General features: G+C 42.2%; 1 protein-coding gene across 1 annotated transcript; it reads right to left on the bottom strand.

Annotated features, from left to right (window-relative positions):
- Positions 1 to 7358: 7358 nt before the first annotated feature.
- CHRNB4 (cholinergic receptor, nicotinic, beta 4 (neuronal)) lies at positions 7359 to 19757 on the bottom strand. Its single transcript, XM_010133703.1, has 6 exons — positions 19552 to 19757; positions 15150 to 15295; positions 13391 to 13435; positions 13156 to 13265; positions 9667 to 10639; positions 7359 to 7624 (listed from the first exon to the last, which is right to left on the bottom strand). Exons 1-6 carry the CDS (start codon positions 19604 to 19606, stop codon positions 7484 to 7486), a joined length of 1470 nt encoding a protein of 489 aa, XP_010132005.1. The 5' UTR covers positions 19607 to 19757; the 3' UTR covers positions 7359 to 7483.
- Between the last annotated feature and the right edge of the window lie 297 nt (positions 19758 to 20054).

Here is a 20054-nt window from a genome sequence, read left to right as displayed (position 1 = left end):
CAGCCCCCGAGGCAGCAGCGCCCTGTGTGGGGAGACTTGGTCGGAGCGGGGGGCGATGCCGCTTTTGGTGTCTGTCGTGCTGTATCTTAACTGCTTAGCATCTGTGCGATGCGTGGGGAAAGGCCAAGCCTCGCGTTAGTGGGTGGTAGTGTGTCAGGACTGCCATTCCCTGAGGCTGGGGGGAAAAAAAAGCAATGAAAGGCAGTGCTATGACAGAGTTGTTCTCACATACGTCTCTGCAAATGGGTTAAAAAAGTAGTTTCAGGGAGTTACTGAAGAACTGGAGGTGCAAAAGCACTTTCCTCTCACAGGCCTAGTCTCCTAGACCTGCCAAAGCTGCAGGGGTGTGAGGCAGAGGAAAGGAGAAGCGTAACCCGACAGACCGGGCTGCTTGTGAAATGTGGGAGCGTTTTGCAATAGGAGGATTCCCAGAAAATGAGAACTCTGCTTTCTAGCCTGAGTCATGATTATGTGATTATAGTGATGATAACAGCCTGCGTGTTAAAATACAAAAAAAAAGGATTAAAAATTAATCAACCATTACATTCAAAGACTTTCCAGCACATTCAAAGAAATGTGCTAGCTACTTGTTAATTCCTCTTGCCCATTTTGACACTGATAACTTGCTGTGGCCAAGAGAAAAGCTACAAACTGAAATACTTAAACAACAAGGTCTTTCAACTGTTTCGGGATGAGATGTGAGAGCCTGTGTTTCACACTAGCTGTTTACTCTCTGAGATAGCAAGTTACTAGCCATCCTGACAGGTGGACAGTGTTTAGAACCAATGGCCTTTTATTCTTAAGAGACTGTTTCTTAAACTCTCTCCTGGATGACACATCCTCAAGCACTCTGAGAAGCAGGAAAGGGCCTGTTTTGTCATTTATGGATGAGACTGTGTGAATTTGGCAAAGACACAGAAGTGAAGTCTGTTGAACATACGCGACAGTTCCTTTGAAACATAAATATGAATCTACAGATGTTTGCAAGGACAGGTTTATTTTTTGCCAGTCAGTTGCTTTCCAGTAGAGGAAGAGATGGCAGGCAGAAGCATCTGCCGGTGACTGATCTGTGGTGTTTCACAAAGCAGATGTTGCTTTCCGATCTTGGTGAGACCTCCCCTCCCGAAGACAAGAGGGTCCCCCTCATGTGAAACTATATTCAGCTAAAAGCTTTTTCTTTTTTTTTTTTTTTCCCCTCTCCCCTCTCTTGCTCACTTGGAGGGCAATTTTATTTTCAGATTAGTGAAATAATTCAAGCCAGCTTGCTAATTAAAAATGAATACATTTCTTTCATGCTTTTTAACTGTTAGCCATGCCCTTATTATTTATTGGTATCTCATAGCTCTCAGATCAAAATTTCATGGAATAAATACTCCCAGGTCTTTTAGGTAAATAATTTTAAAGCTAGATCTTAGTGATTCTCTGTTATAGTCAGTGCCAGATTGCCAGCCTTTTTACATGTCATCAGCACTCTAATTAGATCCACTGTATCTAGAGAAGTTCATTACCGTTATTTTTGTTTAAATGTTTTAGTGCTTTTCATATCTGCAGAGAGAAGGTGCGTGTTTGCAGCGTGTGTTTAAAGCTGTTTAATATTGTCACTTTCTTGTGGTTTTCTCTACCGTAGGTAAACCCAGCGCTTTACATGTCAGGTGCTTTCCATTAATATTAAAATGACTTCATGTGTCCTGTTTGACATCTTGAATCAGGGCTACTTAACTACTTTACAAGGGCAAATTTAAAGAAACACCCAAAGAATGACAAACTATGTAACGAAAAGCTATACTAGGATTCTGTACATTTATCCGTTAGTTTGGGGTGAGCTTCAGCGCTTCTTAAAAATAATTTACACCAAATCCATCGCCTGTTCACCTTTTCACCACCCCCGCCCCTTCACCAGGAAAGAATGAACAAATTAAGGGTCACTCACCTTGACAGAGAAAGCAAACAGCAGCGGTTAGAAGGAGAATGTGTGTGCTCCCCATGGTGTTATGAATTATGCCTGTCGACAGAGGCTGTTGAAGACGAGCTTAGCTGCCGGGGTTGTACGAGCGTTGGAAGTACAGAGAGCTCTGCTCCTCCGATGCGTGAAACGCCTGCAAGCAGCAGACGGCAGGACCCTGAGCACAGTTCTGCGCAGTGAGCGCCCATTACGTTTGCTGTGCTGCCCCCTTTCTAGCTACCCAGGCTGGCAGAGTGTTGGAGACAGCAAACAAATTGCAGGCAAAACAGATGTTACTGTAGGCAGAGAGCCGTCTCCTGGCAAGGATAACAGCCAGGAGTCTTGAAACGGGCGCGTAAATGAACCTGGTAATCGGACAATGCTAAAGATTTCTCCAGTCAGCTGCTGTACAGGATCTTTGTCTATCAGAAGCTTGTGCCAATCTATTAGCAGAAGTTTTATTAATAAAAATCTTACAATTGAATTGTGCTGAAATGGATATTGACATTAGGGATGCCTGATGTAGCAGTGAACTGAGGTCGGGGACCTGAATTTCCAATTGCACTGTTACCACTGAGGGTTTTTTCCTGCCTGTGTCTCATCTTACAGGCACACGTGCTAGGTGCTTGACTGTGTAAAAAAGTTGTGCTCTTCCCAGGGGTAATTAAAGGCATATGCAACTGTTGACAGGATCTAAGCCCAGAGTGAAGTACACATCAGCTGGGATCCAGCAAGAGCCAGGGGGTTGAGTTGGAAATCAAACTTGACCTAACTCTTGAGAACCACTGTCTTGGGACTGTTCCTGCTTTATACACTAGAAAGGTGAAATTTGGGAAAGAGAATAAGAGCATAGGATCCCAGCTTGATCCCCCAAAACCTTTTTGGTCAGAGGGAAGGAGGTGCGGGAGAATGAGGATTTGTGTTTGAAGTTCAGTCATAAAATTGTGATTTGCAAAGTGGTTCATTCCCCCAGGGACCATCAGCTTCCTTATATGTCACTTTTTGACCCCCCCCTTGAATGATGAGGTGGTGCAGGGCTCATGCATACAGTGGTTGCTGCACACATCTGGGCAATCTGCGTGGAGGGAGGAGGGGGAGAGAGAAAAATGTCCACCGTGACTCCTTTTTGGAAACCGTGAGAGCTTCTCCCTCCCTGTGGGGTAGGAGAATGCAGCTGGTAGGTGCTTCACTCCCTGCTGCTAGGGTAGAATAACGCATGACCTCATTTGGCTCTGGGTTACAGGGTAGCACTGGGAGAAGGAGCACCAGATTGGGTTCTGCTCAGCTGCCTTCTGCATAGAGCTTGTTTATCCTGTTTGCCCTGTCTCTTAGAGCATCATTCACTCCACCCCCAGACACATACTCCTACGATAATTTCTATAATTTTATTAGCTTGGAGGAAATAGGCTTTACTGTCCATTTGATTTTATTTCTTTTTTTCCAGAGAACTTGTCTGCTTGGTCTTATTCCCTTGTGGATATATTTTTTTTGCCTTTCTAGGCCATCAAGACTGGATGTTTTCCCTTTCTGCCTTCTTGGTTTCCATGTATAAGCAGCATGATAACTGAGATTTTTGTCTGTTTCTGTTTAGGATCTGTTAGGAACTAGAAATGAGCTAAACCTTCAAAGATCAGATCACAACCTGCGTTCCCCAAAAGTCGGTGCTTGAACCTGAATAATTTGGAAACATCTCATCTGCAGAGGCAGCAAAGAGCCATTGCTTCAAGGGATATGGGTATTTTAGCTTAATTTGCCAGTAACTGACATTTTCAGCAGTGTTTTATGTGCAGATACTTCGTTTCTAACTCACATGCTGGAACTCCTGGTGAAATCAGCTCGGGTTTGTGGAGGGATTATTTTTATGGCTAGGGAGAGAGATGTGATAAGAACACGTCACCGTGACTGCACTGCAGAACTACATAGAAGAAGAATTTGTATGGGTAGGGGGAAGCTGATCTACAGAAGATCTGCAGTAACAAACTACGTAGCTGTAGCTTGTTAATAGACATGCCACTTTTAGAGGTGTTTTGCTTTGTTAACATCTGTTAAGATCAAATCTTAATCAACTCAGGTGATGGGTGAAAGAATATTTTCCCACCTTTGTCTGGGGCATTGCACTTCCCTCTATAAAAAGCCAACACCGCTCATCCTTTTAATTTGCTGTGTGCAGAAACAGTCGCAGATAAACTCACCTGGACGCAGATGTGGGGGGTGGGGGTGGCAATTCTGCGTGGAAGACGGGATTGGGCACGGTTGAAGAGTTTATAATGGCAGGGAATGGGGAGGGAGCCAGCAGAGGCTTTTGCTCACTAGTAGGGAAGCAAAGGCTGTTTGCACATTGCCTCTGCAAAACAGTTTTAGTGAAAAATACATTTTGAATGACCGTTTTTTTAAATGAAAAACATTACTGTAAACACCCTAAAAAGTGGAAACGTTGAAGTTTATTTTGTTTGATGGACTAGAACATTATCATATTCTTATGAAGTGCAAGATGACATTTTTAAGTTTTCTTTTCTCCAGAAATCTTTTAGTTTTAAATTTTTGCCAAAAAATCAAAGTGGAAAACCCTACAATTCTTTGACAATAAACTGGGAACAGTTCCATTTATTATTTAGGTGTGGCTGCTGAGGGTTAGGCAAAAATAGTGTTTCCCATTCCGAAAGCACAATTTTAAGAGGTCAGATTTTTCAAAACTTTAGGACTTCAGGTGAAATTTTCCATTCTGAAGTTTGTGGATGGATGGTATTATTTCTGGAAACTTAAAAAAAATACAGTGGTGGTTTCCAAGAACAGAAGTAGGGCAGATGATATTGCTCACTCGTGATTAAAAAAGGAATAAGGTGGCCAGTGTATGTGAAGCACCAGAGCCCACCATTTCCTGGGTCAGGAGCTTTGGTTCTGCAAGGATCTCCCTGAGGCCAGTGATGTGCCTTTTGAAAGCTTTTTCTGTTTGTCAAGTCTGAGGCCTCCCTCTGCCTGTGCTCTGTGTTAGCTGCTAGCTGAGCTGCCAAATCCTTTCTAGAACTTTTGTCTGTGCTGGGGATAATTGAGCTGAAAGCCGCAGTTACCAAGCCAAGCGTTGTCAGTTTTTACCACTCATAAAGGTGAGGCCAGCTGCGAGCTGGGAGTGCTGGAGGCCTCATTTCAGTTGCATTCAGGCAGTGAGGGGGAGGATAAGAAGAAGGGACCAGGTAGAGGAGTAAAGATTGACAGGAGGGTGAGAGCAGGACAGAGCCAGAAGTGCTGTTGATGCTGGGTGAAAAGAGCAGAGAGGTCTCTGCTCTGCACGGGTTTGGTGTCAGTCGGGTGGACTGCAGGGTCTGTGGCTGATTTGCTGCACCCTTGGTTGCTTGGCTGGATGGGTCCCCCTCTCCTCAGCTCTCACCCACAAGCGGTTTGTCTGTGCTGGCTCTTTCAGATTCACTGTTCAGGATTATTGTGGGATTTAAAGGGGCTTCACCTTTACACTGTCTGCACATTGCTGGCAGCTGCTCTGGGTTCCCCCTGGCTTCTTTGTAAGCAGAAAAAGCTGCTTAGCAGCCCAGGCAGTGTGTGCATGTGTGTTTGTGGTACTCTGTGCAGCGTCAGCTCCTAGCATATAACCTAACTTAGAGGAGCATCTCCCTGCGTGGTTAAAGGCATCCCTCAACTTCCAAGGGACTGCTTCTGCCCCATCTCATCTCAGCTGTTGCTTCAGTTGCCTGCAGAGAAATAGCGCTGCTCTCTAGGTTTGAGAAGACGACGACATTTGAGGTGGGGAAAGCAGGTTTGATCTGTTTAAACTTTAAACCTCCCACCAGTTGCCATGGGAAATGTCTGGAATGGTTAATGCCTGGGGAGATGGCCAGAGCATTGCCACCCTCTGGGAGAGAAGGATGTGGCAGCTTCTGTGGTCACCGGTCACACCTGCATTAATAGGTCTGTCCTATAGTCATCCTTCACCTTCTTGCCTTGTCTTCAGTGATGGATACAGTCACAGTGTGTAGGGGAAGGGGAACAGAAGGGAGGATGACAGTGTTTTAACATTCCTTCTTCTGGCATATGACCTGAGGGAGACGCTGCTGCTGCTCGCTTAGCCTCACCCAGCCCAATTCTGGCACTGTCATAGTGTCTTTCTGAGCTGCTGTGCACCAGGCCATGCTGCCGTGCTCAGGGGTGGGCGTGCGTGGCAGCACTGCTGGGGAGTTCAGTGCACTGGCAGGGATGAGTGAACGCAGGAATCAGCAAAGGTGTTGGTGTAGCTGTTTTGGCACGTCTAAATCTATGTAGTTGTCTGTAGCTGACTGGGAATGGCTGTCTAGGTAGAGATGTGGCTCAGTTTTGATGAGAGCAAACAGAGCTGGAGATGTCTTCATCAGTGGCTCGTTGAAGAATACAGGTTCAGGTGTCAGTTAATCCTCCCCTGCGACTGGTGAGCCTGAAATCCCCTTCATGGGTAGTCGTGGATTTTAAGAGTTTGTTCACCAGTCATTAGTTGTTACTGTCAATGGTGGTAAAATTTTTATGTGTTCTGACAACACCCCAAGGAAATGCTGAGATTGGTTTCGCTTGAAGGATGTCAGGAGCCACTTCTCTTTTTGCAGGTTACAAACTACCTGGAACAAAGTGTGGTGGGATTGTCCCGTGACAGGATCCTAGGGCCTTGATCTGTCCTTTGAACAAAGACTTCGAGACTGTACATGTGTTATGTACTTCCCTACCTAATTTGTTGAGGGTTATATTTAAATTGGCAATAGATCTCTCCAGCGAAACATGCAGGTCTGTCTGTTCTCAGGTGTCTTCTCATTCTAGCTGCCTTTCACAGCTGTCTTTTCTAGGTGCTTTCCTGTGCTCTTAGCCTTAGATTCTTGAGAGTCTGTATGAACTCTTAAAGTTGCAGGAACATTTCACAACTAAATCTATGTAAAGGAAAATTTTACATTTTGGTTATATTTCATCATTGAACAGAGCATATACATGTTTATTTATCACATTAATTTGGCCTCTGTTGATCAATCAGCTGTCAGAGATGGCAAGGGAGAACCCTATTAGTGGTTACCTCAGAAGCATGTCTCTGTTTCTTAGTTCAGTTTTAAATATCGTATCAAACAGCTAAACAGTGATTCCACCTGTAAAGCTCTTTATAAATCAGACACAAATAGTTTTGATGCGTTTGAAGGAATAAACGTCAAAGCAATACCTTCTTCATAATATGGAAATTGTAGTATTCTAAGGAAAGAAAATGTCCTTCCTGAGGCAATGCATGTAAAATACTTCTTTAATAATAATCCTTGTGAGCCGTGATGGCATACCGTACAATAATCACTTTCCTCTGTAATGTTCACATTTCAAATAATTGAAAAAAGGGCCAAGACACCACCAGAAGTACTGAACTCATTGGAAAAAATAGTAGTTTTCTGGTTGCTTTGTTTTGTTTTCCCTATCACTCTAAATCTGAAGTAAGAGCAGCTCAAGTTGGCATCTCTATGGATCTAAGAGGGGGGAACTGAGAGCAGAATGAGACCCAACATCTACGTATATATTGACAATTTTACATGACGACTAAGGGTTCATGGCAGCAGTGTGGTTTTGAAAAAGTGGCTGCAGAAATAATCCAACAGTCCCCAGGACGCAAACAAGGACGAATATCCACAGAAACAGCCTGTCCACTACCATGGCAACATACTTCCAATCTTCAATGACCTGGAAGAAAAAAACCAATTAAAGTTATTAGCAATTTGTCATACTGTTTTGCTCTTCCTTTTGCTAATGCCGAGGTTTGGTTTACAAAAATAAAAAGGAACAAATCTCAAGGGAATAAACTGACTTTAAGGTTGGAAAGGGGTTTTTCACCTACAACCATTCTGGGTAATGGAGAGAAATATTGCAAACATTTCTTGGCTGCCTTGGATGCATCAGGTACTGAGCGTGGCTGCCTGGTGGAAGCCAGTCCGGAAGGCCCCACGGTATTATCCAATTAAGGCATGTTTTCTTTAATTTTTGTTTGCAGATGCTGTTCTCAGTGGACGAAAATAGATGGTGTTTACTGCTGTTAAACAAGGTTAGCTTCAGAGTTCTTATCAGCAGTCATCTTAATCAAGGGGTTTAATGCGCATTTATACTGTTGCTTTTATCAAAAGCCCTTTTTGCCTTGCATATGTTGTCTGTGAAAGCTGTGGCCTTAGAGTCTGCTCTCAAACTGAAGTGACCGTCAGGCTATTATTTTAAAGGGGGCACATATCAATCCTCATTTGCATCTCAGGAATGATTATTTCTTCCCCTCCCGTTTATTCTGGTTACACACGGGACATCCTCACCTCAATGACTTTACCATGCTTGTCAATTACCTCTTGTCTTTTATTAGAATATTAGGTATTTTTCCTTCAGCGCGCGCTTTTAACTTCTGCTGCTGCTAACGGGAATTGTGCACCTCTGAAATCAGACTATAGTAAATGTACATGAGCAGTTGTTATCAGACCAGGATAATGAAGGAAGAAAGCAGGGATTAAAATTATGAATCTAGAAAAGTGATATGTAATATCAGAGGAGCCTGTGTGAAAAGCATTCAGTTATTTTTTAATGTATAAAATACCCTTGAAATCTGTTTCTAATATCAAGTGGAAGCTTTGTGGGTTCTTTAGCATGCAACACAGTTTTGCAAGAATTTTATGAGCTATTAGAAAACTTTTTTCCTGCTCTATTAAGTCTGCCTCTGGTTTAATCAGTCTCAATGTTTACAAGCTCATGGCTAATGTTAATAGCTGATCTTCTTTATTTATACCGACAGTAATGTCAGTTAATAGAAAACATGAACTGCTCATGAGTGTGCCTCAAGGGACTTCTGCAAGATCAGAAACCAGACTTTATTTAATCTGCTTGGCTGTGGGAGGAAGAGCACAACAGGAATAGAGAACCTGGAGTCTGACTGGTATCTGGGTCAGAGAGAGGACACTGGTAGGTACGAGGATGGTTTCTCCTAACCATGGGTTCTTGTCTAAACAAAACTCTGAACCATCTAAGTTTTTCTAAGCGTTACTCACAGTGTATTTTTATCAGCTTTAGTGTGCTAGCTAGGAGTACATGCGTAGGGCAAGTGAAGAGGGCAGCAGCAACACTGACCCGGATAAAGTATGTATGATCAATAACGAGTCTGATTTAACTCAAATGAAGGAAGTGTCAGCTCTGCCGGCATTATCCTACCCATTGTACTTGCCATTATGGACAGACATCTTAACCCAGAGAGGGTGTTTGCGAAGTCACTTTACCAATTTTACTAAATCCTCCTTCTGTGCCCAGTCAGGTAAATAAATGCTTGAGCAGCAGGCAGATTGTTTCTGGTTAACATGGCCTGGCCGTGGGTTGAGTCACAGTCTTACTGAATATGATGAGGAAAAACATTCTTTTTCTGACCCGAATCTGAACATTATTCCACCCCCCACCAAACACTATTTGAACATGACATCACAGCTTTTGCAAGGCTGTTTCAGGACTTACTGGGCAAACAGCATTCTCTCTTTGTAGAAATAGCCATGTTAATTTTCAGGACAGTATCGGCATTTACCAAATAGCTATTCATTAAGTTCCTTTAACAGCAAAAATTATTTTTTCTTACCAGCCATAGCTAGAATCTCTAAAAACTTTATAACAGCTAAGGAGTTCAAATATGCTTTCTGAAGAACAACATGTTAGAGGAGGATAGGAAGTCAAATTTGGGAAGACTGGGATGATTTCTCATTTTTACTTACACTCTGGTCATTGTCATCACTTCTCATGTGCTCCGCTATAAAACTGACTCCATCAATTGCTTCCTGGACTTCCGGAGAAAATTTCATGCCTGTTCGTAACCTAAAATCTCGATGACTGCTGACATTGTCAAGAGTCTCAGTGATTTTCATATCATGCTTCTTGGCAGAGGCTGTATTCAGAAAATAGGTGGAGTTCTTGTAGAAGTCGGCTGGCTCCACGCAGGGATTCTCTGCTTTTGTCTTTTTGCAGTTGCACAGCTTTTGCCGTGGAGAATTATTTTCGGGACGCTTCATGAATAGATAGGCTGGGAGTCTTTCAAGGAAAACCAGCTTTACCCAAGGGGGCATAGTGTGAGTACTTGGAGATCTGTGGTGAACGTTGAGGACGCAGACACTGGTAACTATTGAGAAGGTCACTAGTACCATTGTAAACATGAGATACTTCCCAATCAGTGGGACATCTAGAGATGTTGGAGGGACAATTTTGGAGATCAGCAGCAAGAACACAGTCAGGGCAAGCAACACAGATATGCATAAGGTCATTTTTTCACCACAGTCCGAAGGCAAGTAGAACACCAGGATGGCTAAGGATGTAATTAACACACAGGGAATGATGAGATTAATGGTATAAAAAAGAGGTTTCCTTTTTATAATAAAGTCGTATGTCACATCAACATAACTGGGATCCAGTGGATTTACAGTCCTTCTTCCTGGAAGTGCTACAATGTCCCACTCTCCGCTTGGCGTGAAGTCATCCATACTTGCCATGGAAGTTTTAAGCACCATGTCGATTTCTGTATGATCGTATGTCCAGGACCGGAACTTTAATGTGCAGTTTTGTTGATCAAATGGGAAGTGCTTAACTTCAATCTTGCAGGCACTCTTGTAAATGGCTGGTGGCAACCAGCGAATGCTCCCATTGTTCTTTACAATTGCATTTGTGTATAGCGAAACCTCGTACGTGCCATCCGCACTAATGAAATGAGAGGAAAGAAAAAGGAGAGAAGGTAATAAAGCATCTTTAAAGAGGAAAAGTGTAGTTCAAAACAAAGAGCTCTGGCATTCTTGGTCTTGCAAGCCTCAGTTGTTTTTAGATTCAAAGTTCAGTGATATTATTTTGAGAACTGTGTTGTAGGGAGCTATAACTTGATAGAGAGATTAATATTTGCGTTTCTTCCAATCAGAGAATTGATATTTGACGTTTGGTCCAATACTTACAAAAATTGTTTTATAAAACTATTATTAAACAATGAATACACATCTCTATTTTGTGCAACGAGCTCAAAGTATTTAGTAAGTGTTTGTTAAGGTAATTAAGGCTAACTACATCTCTGAAGGATGAGTGAAAATGAGGTTATCCAGTAGAAAAATGGAGGTGCCTTTGATCTGGAACACAGCCACTGCTAGAGCACACAGCAACACTCCTAAATGACTTGTACGAGGAGAGTGTAGGCAGAGGAAATGTAATTATATGGTTTATAATTTATCATCACTCCAGTTAATATTTTCTTATTGCAAAACCAGAACAGACAAGCCACAGTGTTCTGAGTGCTCACAAATAATCTTGGCTTTGTATCTCCTCCAGCTGCTGAATTTCCACCAGGAGAGTCTGCTGTGTTATGATGGGCCCTTTAATTCAGGGAGAAGATGATTATCAATCGGTTGGTGGGCAGTGTTGATGGGCAAACAGCGTAGGGCTGTTTAACCTGTAAAGTATCCTGAGGTGGAAATGTGAAGTGGTCAATTGCTGATAAATGTTATTGAATCGTAGTGTTTTGGAGTGTGTCATCTGCATCTTCTCCAGTGTGCTGCGCAACACTGTTCAAACTCAGCCAGTTGGGCTACCAAAGGGGAGTGTAGCAGTAGGAAGGAACAACTGTTAGTGACTCTTTCTTGACAGATGAGGAAACTCAAAGGTTTGTTCCTATTGTTGATCAATTGCTTTTACGTGGGTTAGCCACTTTGGTGGACTGTGAAGAAGAGTCTGGACTAGACACATCCCACGTGCACATAACCTAACGACAGCGTGTTTCCTAGTGAAGAGGTTGTATCTTATTCCTCGGGTCTGTATCTACCTGGATTAGATTTACTCTTATGCCCTCCAATGTACTGGGTAGGCTCCTGAGCTGGGAATCTGTAGGTGGTTCTTCTGGCTGCCCTGGCTCCGTTGTGGGACAGAGGCTGGGCTGCTGCTGCTGTCCCAATGCCCTCTGCCGTCCTGTGCACAGGCTGCATATGGGCAGAGCTGTGGGGCGTGGGGATGCTCTTTCTGTTTTCCTTAGCACCTTCTTAAAGTGACTGATGCCTATGAAACACTGTTTCGGCAGCAGAAAGTTATGGGCGTTGTCCTTTATCTAAAATTTAAATTGAAGGTTTGTGCTAATGTAAAAGCTTATTCTCATACATTTAAGAAGCCTTTTAAAACTGTTTCTTTCCATTCTTACAATCTATTCAACGGTATCATTTGGGGAGTGAGGAGGAAAGAAGCAGATGGCAGGGGCACAGTTTACCACAACAACATTTGACCACGCAGAGTACATCCTAATCCACTGGCTGAATTATTTTGTGACTAATACAATAGTTTTCTCAAATCTGATTTCTAATAGTGGGATTCCAGGGACTTAACTCAGTTATATATAAACTTCTGAGGTTTCCCATCTGGTATGTTCATGTTATGGTATATGTTCATAAACAATCACGTGTTCATGAATTTGTTGGTTTTCGAAGTATCGTGAAAGTATATTAGAAGTTTTTATTATTTTTTTTCCCAAAGACTTGATATCATCCACTTCAAGGCTTTCCTAGAGACTTAAAGCAAAACGAAATAGGCAAGGAGCTGTTTGTTTGAAAGGACCGAAGTATGGTCGAGCACCAAGCTTTTATTTTTTTCTGTAAAGCAACAGGGTTAAATGTTGACAGTTATTTTGTTTTCTTATAATTGAGTTTTTAGTGCTTTATGAAAATAGAACATAATTTGGTTTTGTAAATCAACGTTAACTTTTTGAGTTGTGGTACATGTGAACCTTGTAACAGATTTGTGCCTTGGAGTCTGTTATGGAAAGAGAGGGAGAGGAGGGGGAGAAGAAGTAGGAACCAAAATTACAGCTCAGAACCTAAGACATCCAGTAGAATTCCAGATGTCTTCTCTTCTTGCAAATGTGCTGCGCTTGTACTTACAGCTCATGCTTTCCGCATAGTCTAGTTTGATATAGAGCTGTGTCTGAATCGTGAGCCTTGTCACAACTCCTCTGGTGCTGTAACTGCAGACATGCTCCAGGTCTGCTGGAATTTCTTTAACCAGAGCCCTGAGTTTATTAAAATGGTCTTTGACACCAGTACCCCAGTCCGATACACTTGGTACTGGCTAAAAGCCACAAAATTCAGTTCTGGAATTTTATCAGACCTACTCCATTGGTTCTGGTGCTTGTTTCTTGATATATGGTTAAAATTGTGCTCATTGTCTGCATAAACTACAGAATTGCTACTTACTTATTGTAAAGCACAATGTCTGGCAACCAGATGTGTTTTGCAGGTATTCTCAGCTTATTTATTCCTTCATAGTCAGAGGGCTTCCAAGCCAAACGATAATCAATCCACTCCTACGAGAAGAATTGTACAGAAGTGATGGGAGTATCCAGACCAGCACTAACAAAGCAATCACTGAGAGGGAGCGAAAGCAGTTGTATTTGTGGTTTGCAAGAGTATGCCCGGTGGGATTGGTTACCTGGTTCAGCCAGACGTTTGTAGTCATGATCTGTTCCCGTTCGTTCTGCAGGGAAAAAGAGAGAGAAAAGTTCTCCTCTAAAATGTTTCACTTTATTGTGCTAATAAGATTTATTCAGTGGGCTTCTGAGGATATTTCCAACTGTGCAGCATGGTTTCAACGGACATATTTCAAGACAGGCATTTCTCTACTGGTAAGATGGCCAGTCTTGCGCACATGCTGATGATAGATAGTAACCCCACAAGCGTAGAGCTCCAAGTGGCTTTTGACAAGGACAGTTGTGACTGGAGTGTGGCTGTTTGGGAACAATTACCACCACCCTGTCAAGCTTATTTTTCCTTCCCCCTCCCTTTCCATGTGGATTTGATTTGAAACAGAAGGCACATTTGACTGCCGGGAAGGGCTGGATTAACTTGTGTGAGATTTATGTAAGGTTTGCTGTGTAAGCTCTCAGCTGGCGCGCTCTGCTTCATGGAACCACTGTCGCTGGAGCAGACCAGAAGAGGTGTCTCTCTGCCACGGATCTATGTGGCTGGAGCTCTACTGAAGATCCTTGAGATTGTTAGAGCCTATAAGATGCCTAATTTTGCTTTCTGCTTGAAAAGGAAGTAGAGGGATAGGGACTGCGCTGTGTCATTCTTCACTCTTGCCTATTCATCTACTCTGTTTAGGTTGTTGACCACTGAGGCCTGTGACACATTGCTCTTTGCGACCAGCATCTGCAGTCTGGGAGTGTAGTGTGCTAGCGGTGCAGAGCACTGTGTGAGGAGGCATGTCTGTGTCCAGGTGGAATTCTTCAGGAGAGAGAGAGCGCTTGTCCTGGAGTCATCTGGTATGCCTTATATAAATCAGCCTGCACATCTGCATGAAAGCCTATCTGTGTGACAGTTTCCCTTACATTCTATCAGTGTTTCTCTCTTTTCCTCTTGAATTGCAGAATATAAATTGTATAGGTCTCTTAAAGTTTGCAGCAGTCCAGTCACTGGCCCATACACAAATTCCGGCAGGGAGGCAGTCATCTGTATCCTCTTTTTTCATCCAGGGAGAGAACAGCAGAGTTGAAAGCTCTGATTCAGGAAAATTTCCCCACTTATGTGCTGGTTCTTGTTCCCACTACAGTTAATGCAAGTCTCTCTTGGCATTGTGTGTGTTTTTGTACCGTGGAAGAACTATTAAACACATGCTAACCTTGTGAGTGAAAATGTCTTTCAGACCCATTGAAGTCATTTTTATTGAATATGAGGCGTTGCTTACGTGAGGATAGCTTTATCCATGTCAAGCCATTCTAGCCAGGACTAACGTGTTGTTTTCTTTATAACATTTCACTGTTCTTTACTGATATGTCTGATATGTCATGAGATTTTGAGCTGACTTTGTAGCTTGTTTTCAGGCCATTCAACCACATATCTTTGACACAAGCAGCAGAAGATGGTTTAGCATTGTGTACACAGTCTAGGATAAATTCTGACCTGGTGTAACCTACTGTAGCTCTACTGAAATCAGTGGAATGATTTTGATTTTTTGATCAATAGAATTTTATTGAGTGAAGATCTGGCTGCTGTCCTTTGTTTCTTAGGCATAGATTGATCTCCCTGCATTCTGAAGTATAAAACCAGTAAATCGCATGTATGGGCCCTGCATAGTAGGTATTATGCTATAAACTCAAACTAACAGGGACATAGTAATACCGATGTGACTTTTACTTGGAGTGCTGTGCGAGTAGTAATGAATTAAAAGGCATAGGCTGATTTGAACTTACCACGCTGATGAGCTGTGCTAGGGAGACCTGCAGTTCTATAGATACCAACTGGGATGAGTTGACAGCTGGTCGAATTAACTTGTTGTACCTGTCAGGACTCAGTAGGTGGTTCATTAGCTTTTCTTCAGCATCTGCTGCGGTGCTTCCTGTAGAACATCACATAACGGGATGAGGTAAGGGAGACAAGTGACATAATGTAGGGATCACAGAATTTCTGTGCATCAGATTGACTTCATGAAATAATGAGGGCTTTTGATTTTCTAAAGACTGTAGGCTTGTGTGAACAGAAGAATAAAGTGCTTGCACCAGTATCTGTTCTGCTGTAGCTGACTGTCTGTCACAGAGCATAGATCAAAGCAGATAAATCAGAACCCTTTGAGGGCTTTTTGCAGGAAAATGTGAAGCTCAAATTGGTAGATACTTTTGGGAGTACACTCAGAAATAGAAACTGAGAGCAAACCACCATCTTAATGACAAAGGAAGACTATTTCAATGATCCAAATGCAGGGATTCCGTCTGTGACTTCTCTCGAGTGTCATAGGAGAGAGAGTTGCAGGCACGGGTACAAATTGAAAGACTCTAATTCATGTAGGAAAACGCAGGGGATGAGCTGCGGGAGTCATAAGGGTTTTTAATGATTGGGAGCTCTTTGGTACCTAGTGATGTTTCTGTTTCAGGATTATTTTATTTGAAAACCTGAGGCAGTATGTAAGCCTTACTTTATGTGGAAATGAAACCCGGCTTATGGACTAGTACGAATACTTAGTATAGTACATCTTAGAAGGCCAAAGCTGCCGTTCAGAGACTGCAAAGTATAGCACCTGCAGGGTACGATCAAACAAGCCTGAACATTCTGCATGGAGCAGACAGCTTACTGCCTAACACCGAAGGTAACTGCATCCAGTCCCATGTTCTTGCATGTGCTTTTTAAAGCCATTCTTGCAGAGTTTTCAGTCCACTATTGACCACATGATAGTACTGATGACTAAGGTCCTGGTGACAGAATTGACCCAGACAGATTCTGCTGTATGTCAAGTAATTCTCTGCTGTATTATACAGCTGACAGCGATGGACACAGGTGTTAATGAAAACAGATTTCAATCCAACTGATAGAATGATTCTTCCACAGGAAAGGGCACCTAACTCAACTCTAGAAATTGCAGAAACGAGGACAGTGTCCCTATGATATATTTGCTTCATTAGTATCCAGGGAGGTTCCACGGGGTAAAAACCACTGGCCGTGCAAGTATTTTAAATTTGTGGTACGTTTATTTGTTCTGGTTTTTTATGTTGTAGCATATCCATGAGACCCAGAGAAAGGCAGACTTTGAAAGGCCAGGATCACCTACGCAGCCAAAGTTTGTGTGCATTTCTAGAAGGTGCCTATTTTCCACATGAACTGGGCTGTAAGTCGCTATTTAAAGTCACTGCTTTTACTCATGCTCTGGGGGAAGGCTGAGATAAACACCAGGCTTGTCTTAATTCTTTTAGGACCAGCATATGCTATGGCATTTGTTGTACAAATTTTGTTACATATGCTTAACAATAACATTGTTCTAAAGAACAGGCTTTTCAAATAGTTCCCAAGCTGTTTGGGAAAACAAATTTGGATAAATACATCATGTCTGCCGGGTTGGTTTGGTTTTTGATTCATGCTTGCTTTGTACCTCTCTGCAAGTCATTATAAAAGCCCCAGTACCATGTGATTTTTTAATATTACATTTATTCTCAGTGTAAGCCTGCCTAATCAAAAGCATATCAAGCTAGAGCTATGCTGATCCTTGCTACGCTCCAGGTTCTGTTTTTTCTTGTGTATTGCAATCAAGATAGAGCTAAATTTGATACTGCGAAGAAAATAGGACCTCGTTCTAGGAGAGAGTCATTCTTGTTTTTAACAAAATTTCCTGCTGTTGCATATGTAAGTGACATAATTGGGTGGCTACAGTTAAAATATAAATAGTCATTTGGTTTGTTACGCAGTGGTCACTGAATGCTGCTAGCAGAGACAGCAAATTCAAGACAGAGAGGTCTTGTTTGAGTTGTTAAATATGTTTTCACTGTGGTGCCATCTTTTTTTTGCCGTGTACATATTCCAGTATATGGAGTATTTGCTAAACAGCGAGTAAGGAGCAGAAACTGCAGGATATTTGCAGAAGGCTAATTCTGAATTCGTAATAATCCTGTTCTCTGAAACCTAGCGTTAGAAATCATAGTCGGCTGGTCTGCACATGAAAACATGCTGTGGGGTCTGTACGTCTGATGAGAACGGCTCAGATTTCAAAGTACTGGCTCTGTCAATAAACTTTAAGCAGATGAATGACAGGCCACCACTTAATTGTAAAAAATGATTTGTTAAATGATGAATCCCTTTAAGAAATTATTATCTGTTCCTGCGGTGAGTAATTCCTTATAATGGTGCCGTCCTGTCCCGACCTTTAGTCATAGAAATAAAGATCGAAGGGGCTACTCCCTCAGATGCCTCTATCAAGCACCACTAGATGTCAGGAGCAGACTGCCTTAAAGGTTGCTAAAGCCAATCTCTGTGTAAATAACGTGTAAAAATGAGTGATTCTTGTGTAGTTTTTATAATCTATTTTCCATTACCAGTCTACAAATTAACCGGATGGCACCTAACGAGAACAAAATTACCAGGCATTCAAGTTCATCCTCATATGCCTTTCATGGCATCAGGAGCCACGCGTTTGAAACTCTTTTTTCCTCTCTGAGTTGAGAGATGTGGAAGTGCACAGCTTCCCTTGCAAACTGGGGGTTTTTTCCGAATAGCATTAATCACCAGAAATGTTGCAGAGCATCGACTGATGCTTTTAGACAAATGGTTTTAACAAGAATGATGAAGCAGTCCTAATCTGGGGGTGGAGTGTTTTTGTACTGAAAACAGTAATAGCGAAAACACATTGGTGTGGATCCTGTGCTAGGGAAATTGTTTTAGCTTCACTGAACATGGCTACGCATCTGCTCCATGACAAGGAGAGAGAGCAAATTGCCACGTAACTTGCAGAACACATTCTGCAGTAAGTTTGTTTTCTCTGCAGGAGTATGACCATTAAAAAACCCAATGCATCAGGCTGCTTCCAGTTTCACAGCAGAAGAAACAAACCCTCAGACTTCATTCATTCCTCTGTACAAACCGTCCTTTTACATGGTCTAATTTAAATACACAAAGTGAAATAACTAGTCATCCTGTGTCGTGTTGTTTATCTTCGGTGTAATGACAAACATGTAGGAGTGATTTCCGCAGATCAGAATAAGGACCGGTGTTGACAAGTACAGGTAAGCACACTGGTAGCACTGTCTAACTTCCAAAATTTAACATAAGGCATATTTCCTCCGTTTCCCTGACTTATTTGCATCAGTAATAAGTAAAGAGCGAGAAGCAGCAATAAGACAATCCCATTCTCTTTGAAACTACTTTATGATGTTGTTACTTCTCAGCATACTCTTGAGTAAAAAATTTATGTAACCTCTTAGAACAACGCACGTCAGTTTGGAACGCTTATTGTTCCAATGGGAGTGGTGGTGAATTTACTGTATTTTAAAGACTATTTTAGTTTCTGCACTGCAATTAATGCAAGTACGATGGAAATACGAATGGCTTTAAAAGCATGTAATCTAAGAATCTGAAGTAGGCCCTCACTCTTCATTTGTTTCAAAGCAGATGTTTTCTAAAGTTGCCTTTCAGTGACTGAATTAAAAAAACAGCTGTGGGATGAATAGGTAAGTATGGAAAAGATGTGATTTTAGTCCCTGTTCGTTCTCAGCCAGCTTCACTCGGAACACTTCAGTGGAGTCTCTATGTAGGAAGAAGCTCCCATGGTAAAAGCACTATTTCATGCTGCTGTCAGGCTGTGAGTGTTGGCTAAAACATATGCGAGAAACCCTGGTGGACTAAAATAAATGTTCTCAATGTATGTTTGCGCTTTTTTTAGCATATATTTGCACATTTCAACTTCATTGAAACTATTTACATACTAATCAAACAATCACAAACTATGAGCTTTGCAAAATTCGTTGAGAGGGATGAGATCTGCCTTATTTATAGTTCCTGACGTGGTTAATTTTTTTTTCTTCACTTACAGCACAATACTTGCTTTTCCCATCACAGATAATCCTGGGAGCATCAAAAGAGATATTATTTAGTGATTATTACTGTCATCTCCTACGTCCAACTTACTGTCTGTCCATATCCATTGTCATGAATTTGCTGATACCGAATGAGCCAGAAACAACACTAAAATAATCCATTTCATGCATCCCTTTAAAGTCTGCAGCCTACTGAGGTGGTAGTTACAGATTGTCTGAGAGCTTTTATCACAGTCCTGCCTCCTAGTCCTGAAAGCTATCGCTGTTCTGCAAACTGTATCTGAAAGAAAAGATCACTTACCGTTAAAATAAAAGGAGCCCGCTACAAAGAGAAGGAGAGTGTACGCATTCCTCATGGCAGTAACAAGGAGGGGTGGATTGCTGTTCTTCAATTAAGACAGCTGGCAATCGGCTCCGTTGTCAGGGATGCACAAGGAAGAGGTGTAAAAGCAAACCTGAATCTTGGAGGTATTAAATGCCTGGAAAGAGACAGACAGTAGGACCTGGCAGAAGCGTTCTGCAAAGTGGAGTTTTCGTGAGCATAGTGGTCCCTCCCCCTTTGCAGCTGTTTAAAGAGCTTTGTGAAGATGAAAAGCACATAAGAAGAGGGAACGTAATGTGATAATGTTAAATAAGAGGAAATGAAAGAGCAAGCTAAGGAGCATGATCTGCAAAACAGAACTGCTTAAATCTTGCTACCGGGTAAGATTTAGAAGGCGTCCTGGTTAGTAAGTGCAATGGGTGGGAATAGCTGTGTGGGAAGAGCTGGATATAACTTTGTGCCATGAGACCTGTTAGGGAAAG

The sequence above is a fragment of the Buceros rhinoceros genome, unplaced genomic scaffold (genome assembly GCF_000710305.1).
Source record: "Buceros rhinoceros silvestris isolate BGI_N320 unplaced genomic scaffold, ASM71030v1 scaffold8903, whole genome shotgun sequence".
In the NCBI taxonomy this organism is placed as follows: Eukaryota; Metazoa; Chordata; class Aves; order Bucerotiformes; family Bucerotidae; genus Buceros; species Buceros rhinoceros.
This window is presented reverse-complemented; position numbering and strand designations above follow the sequence as displayed.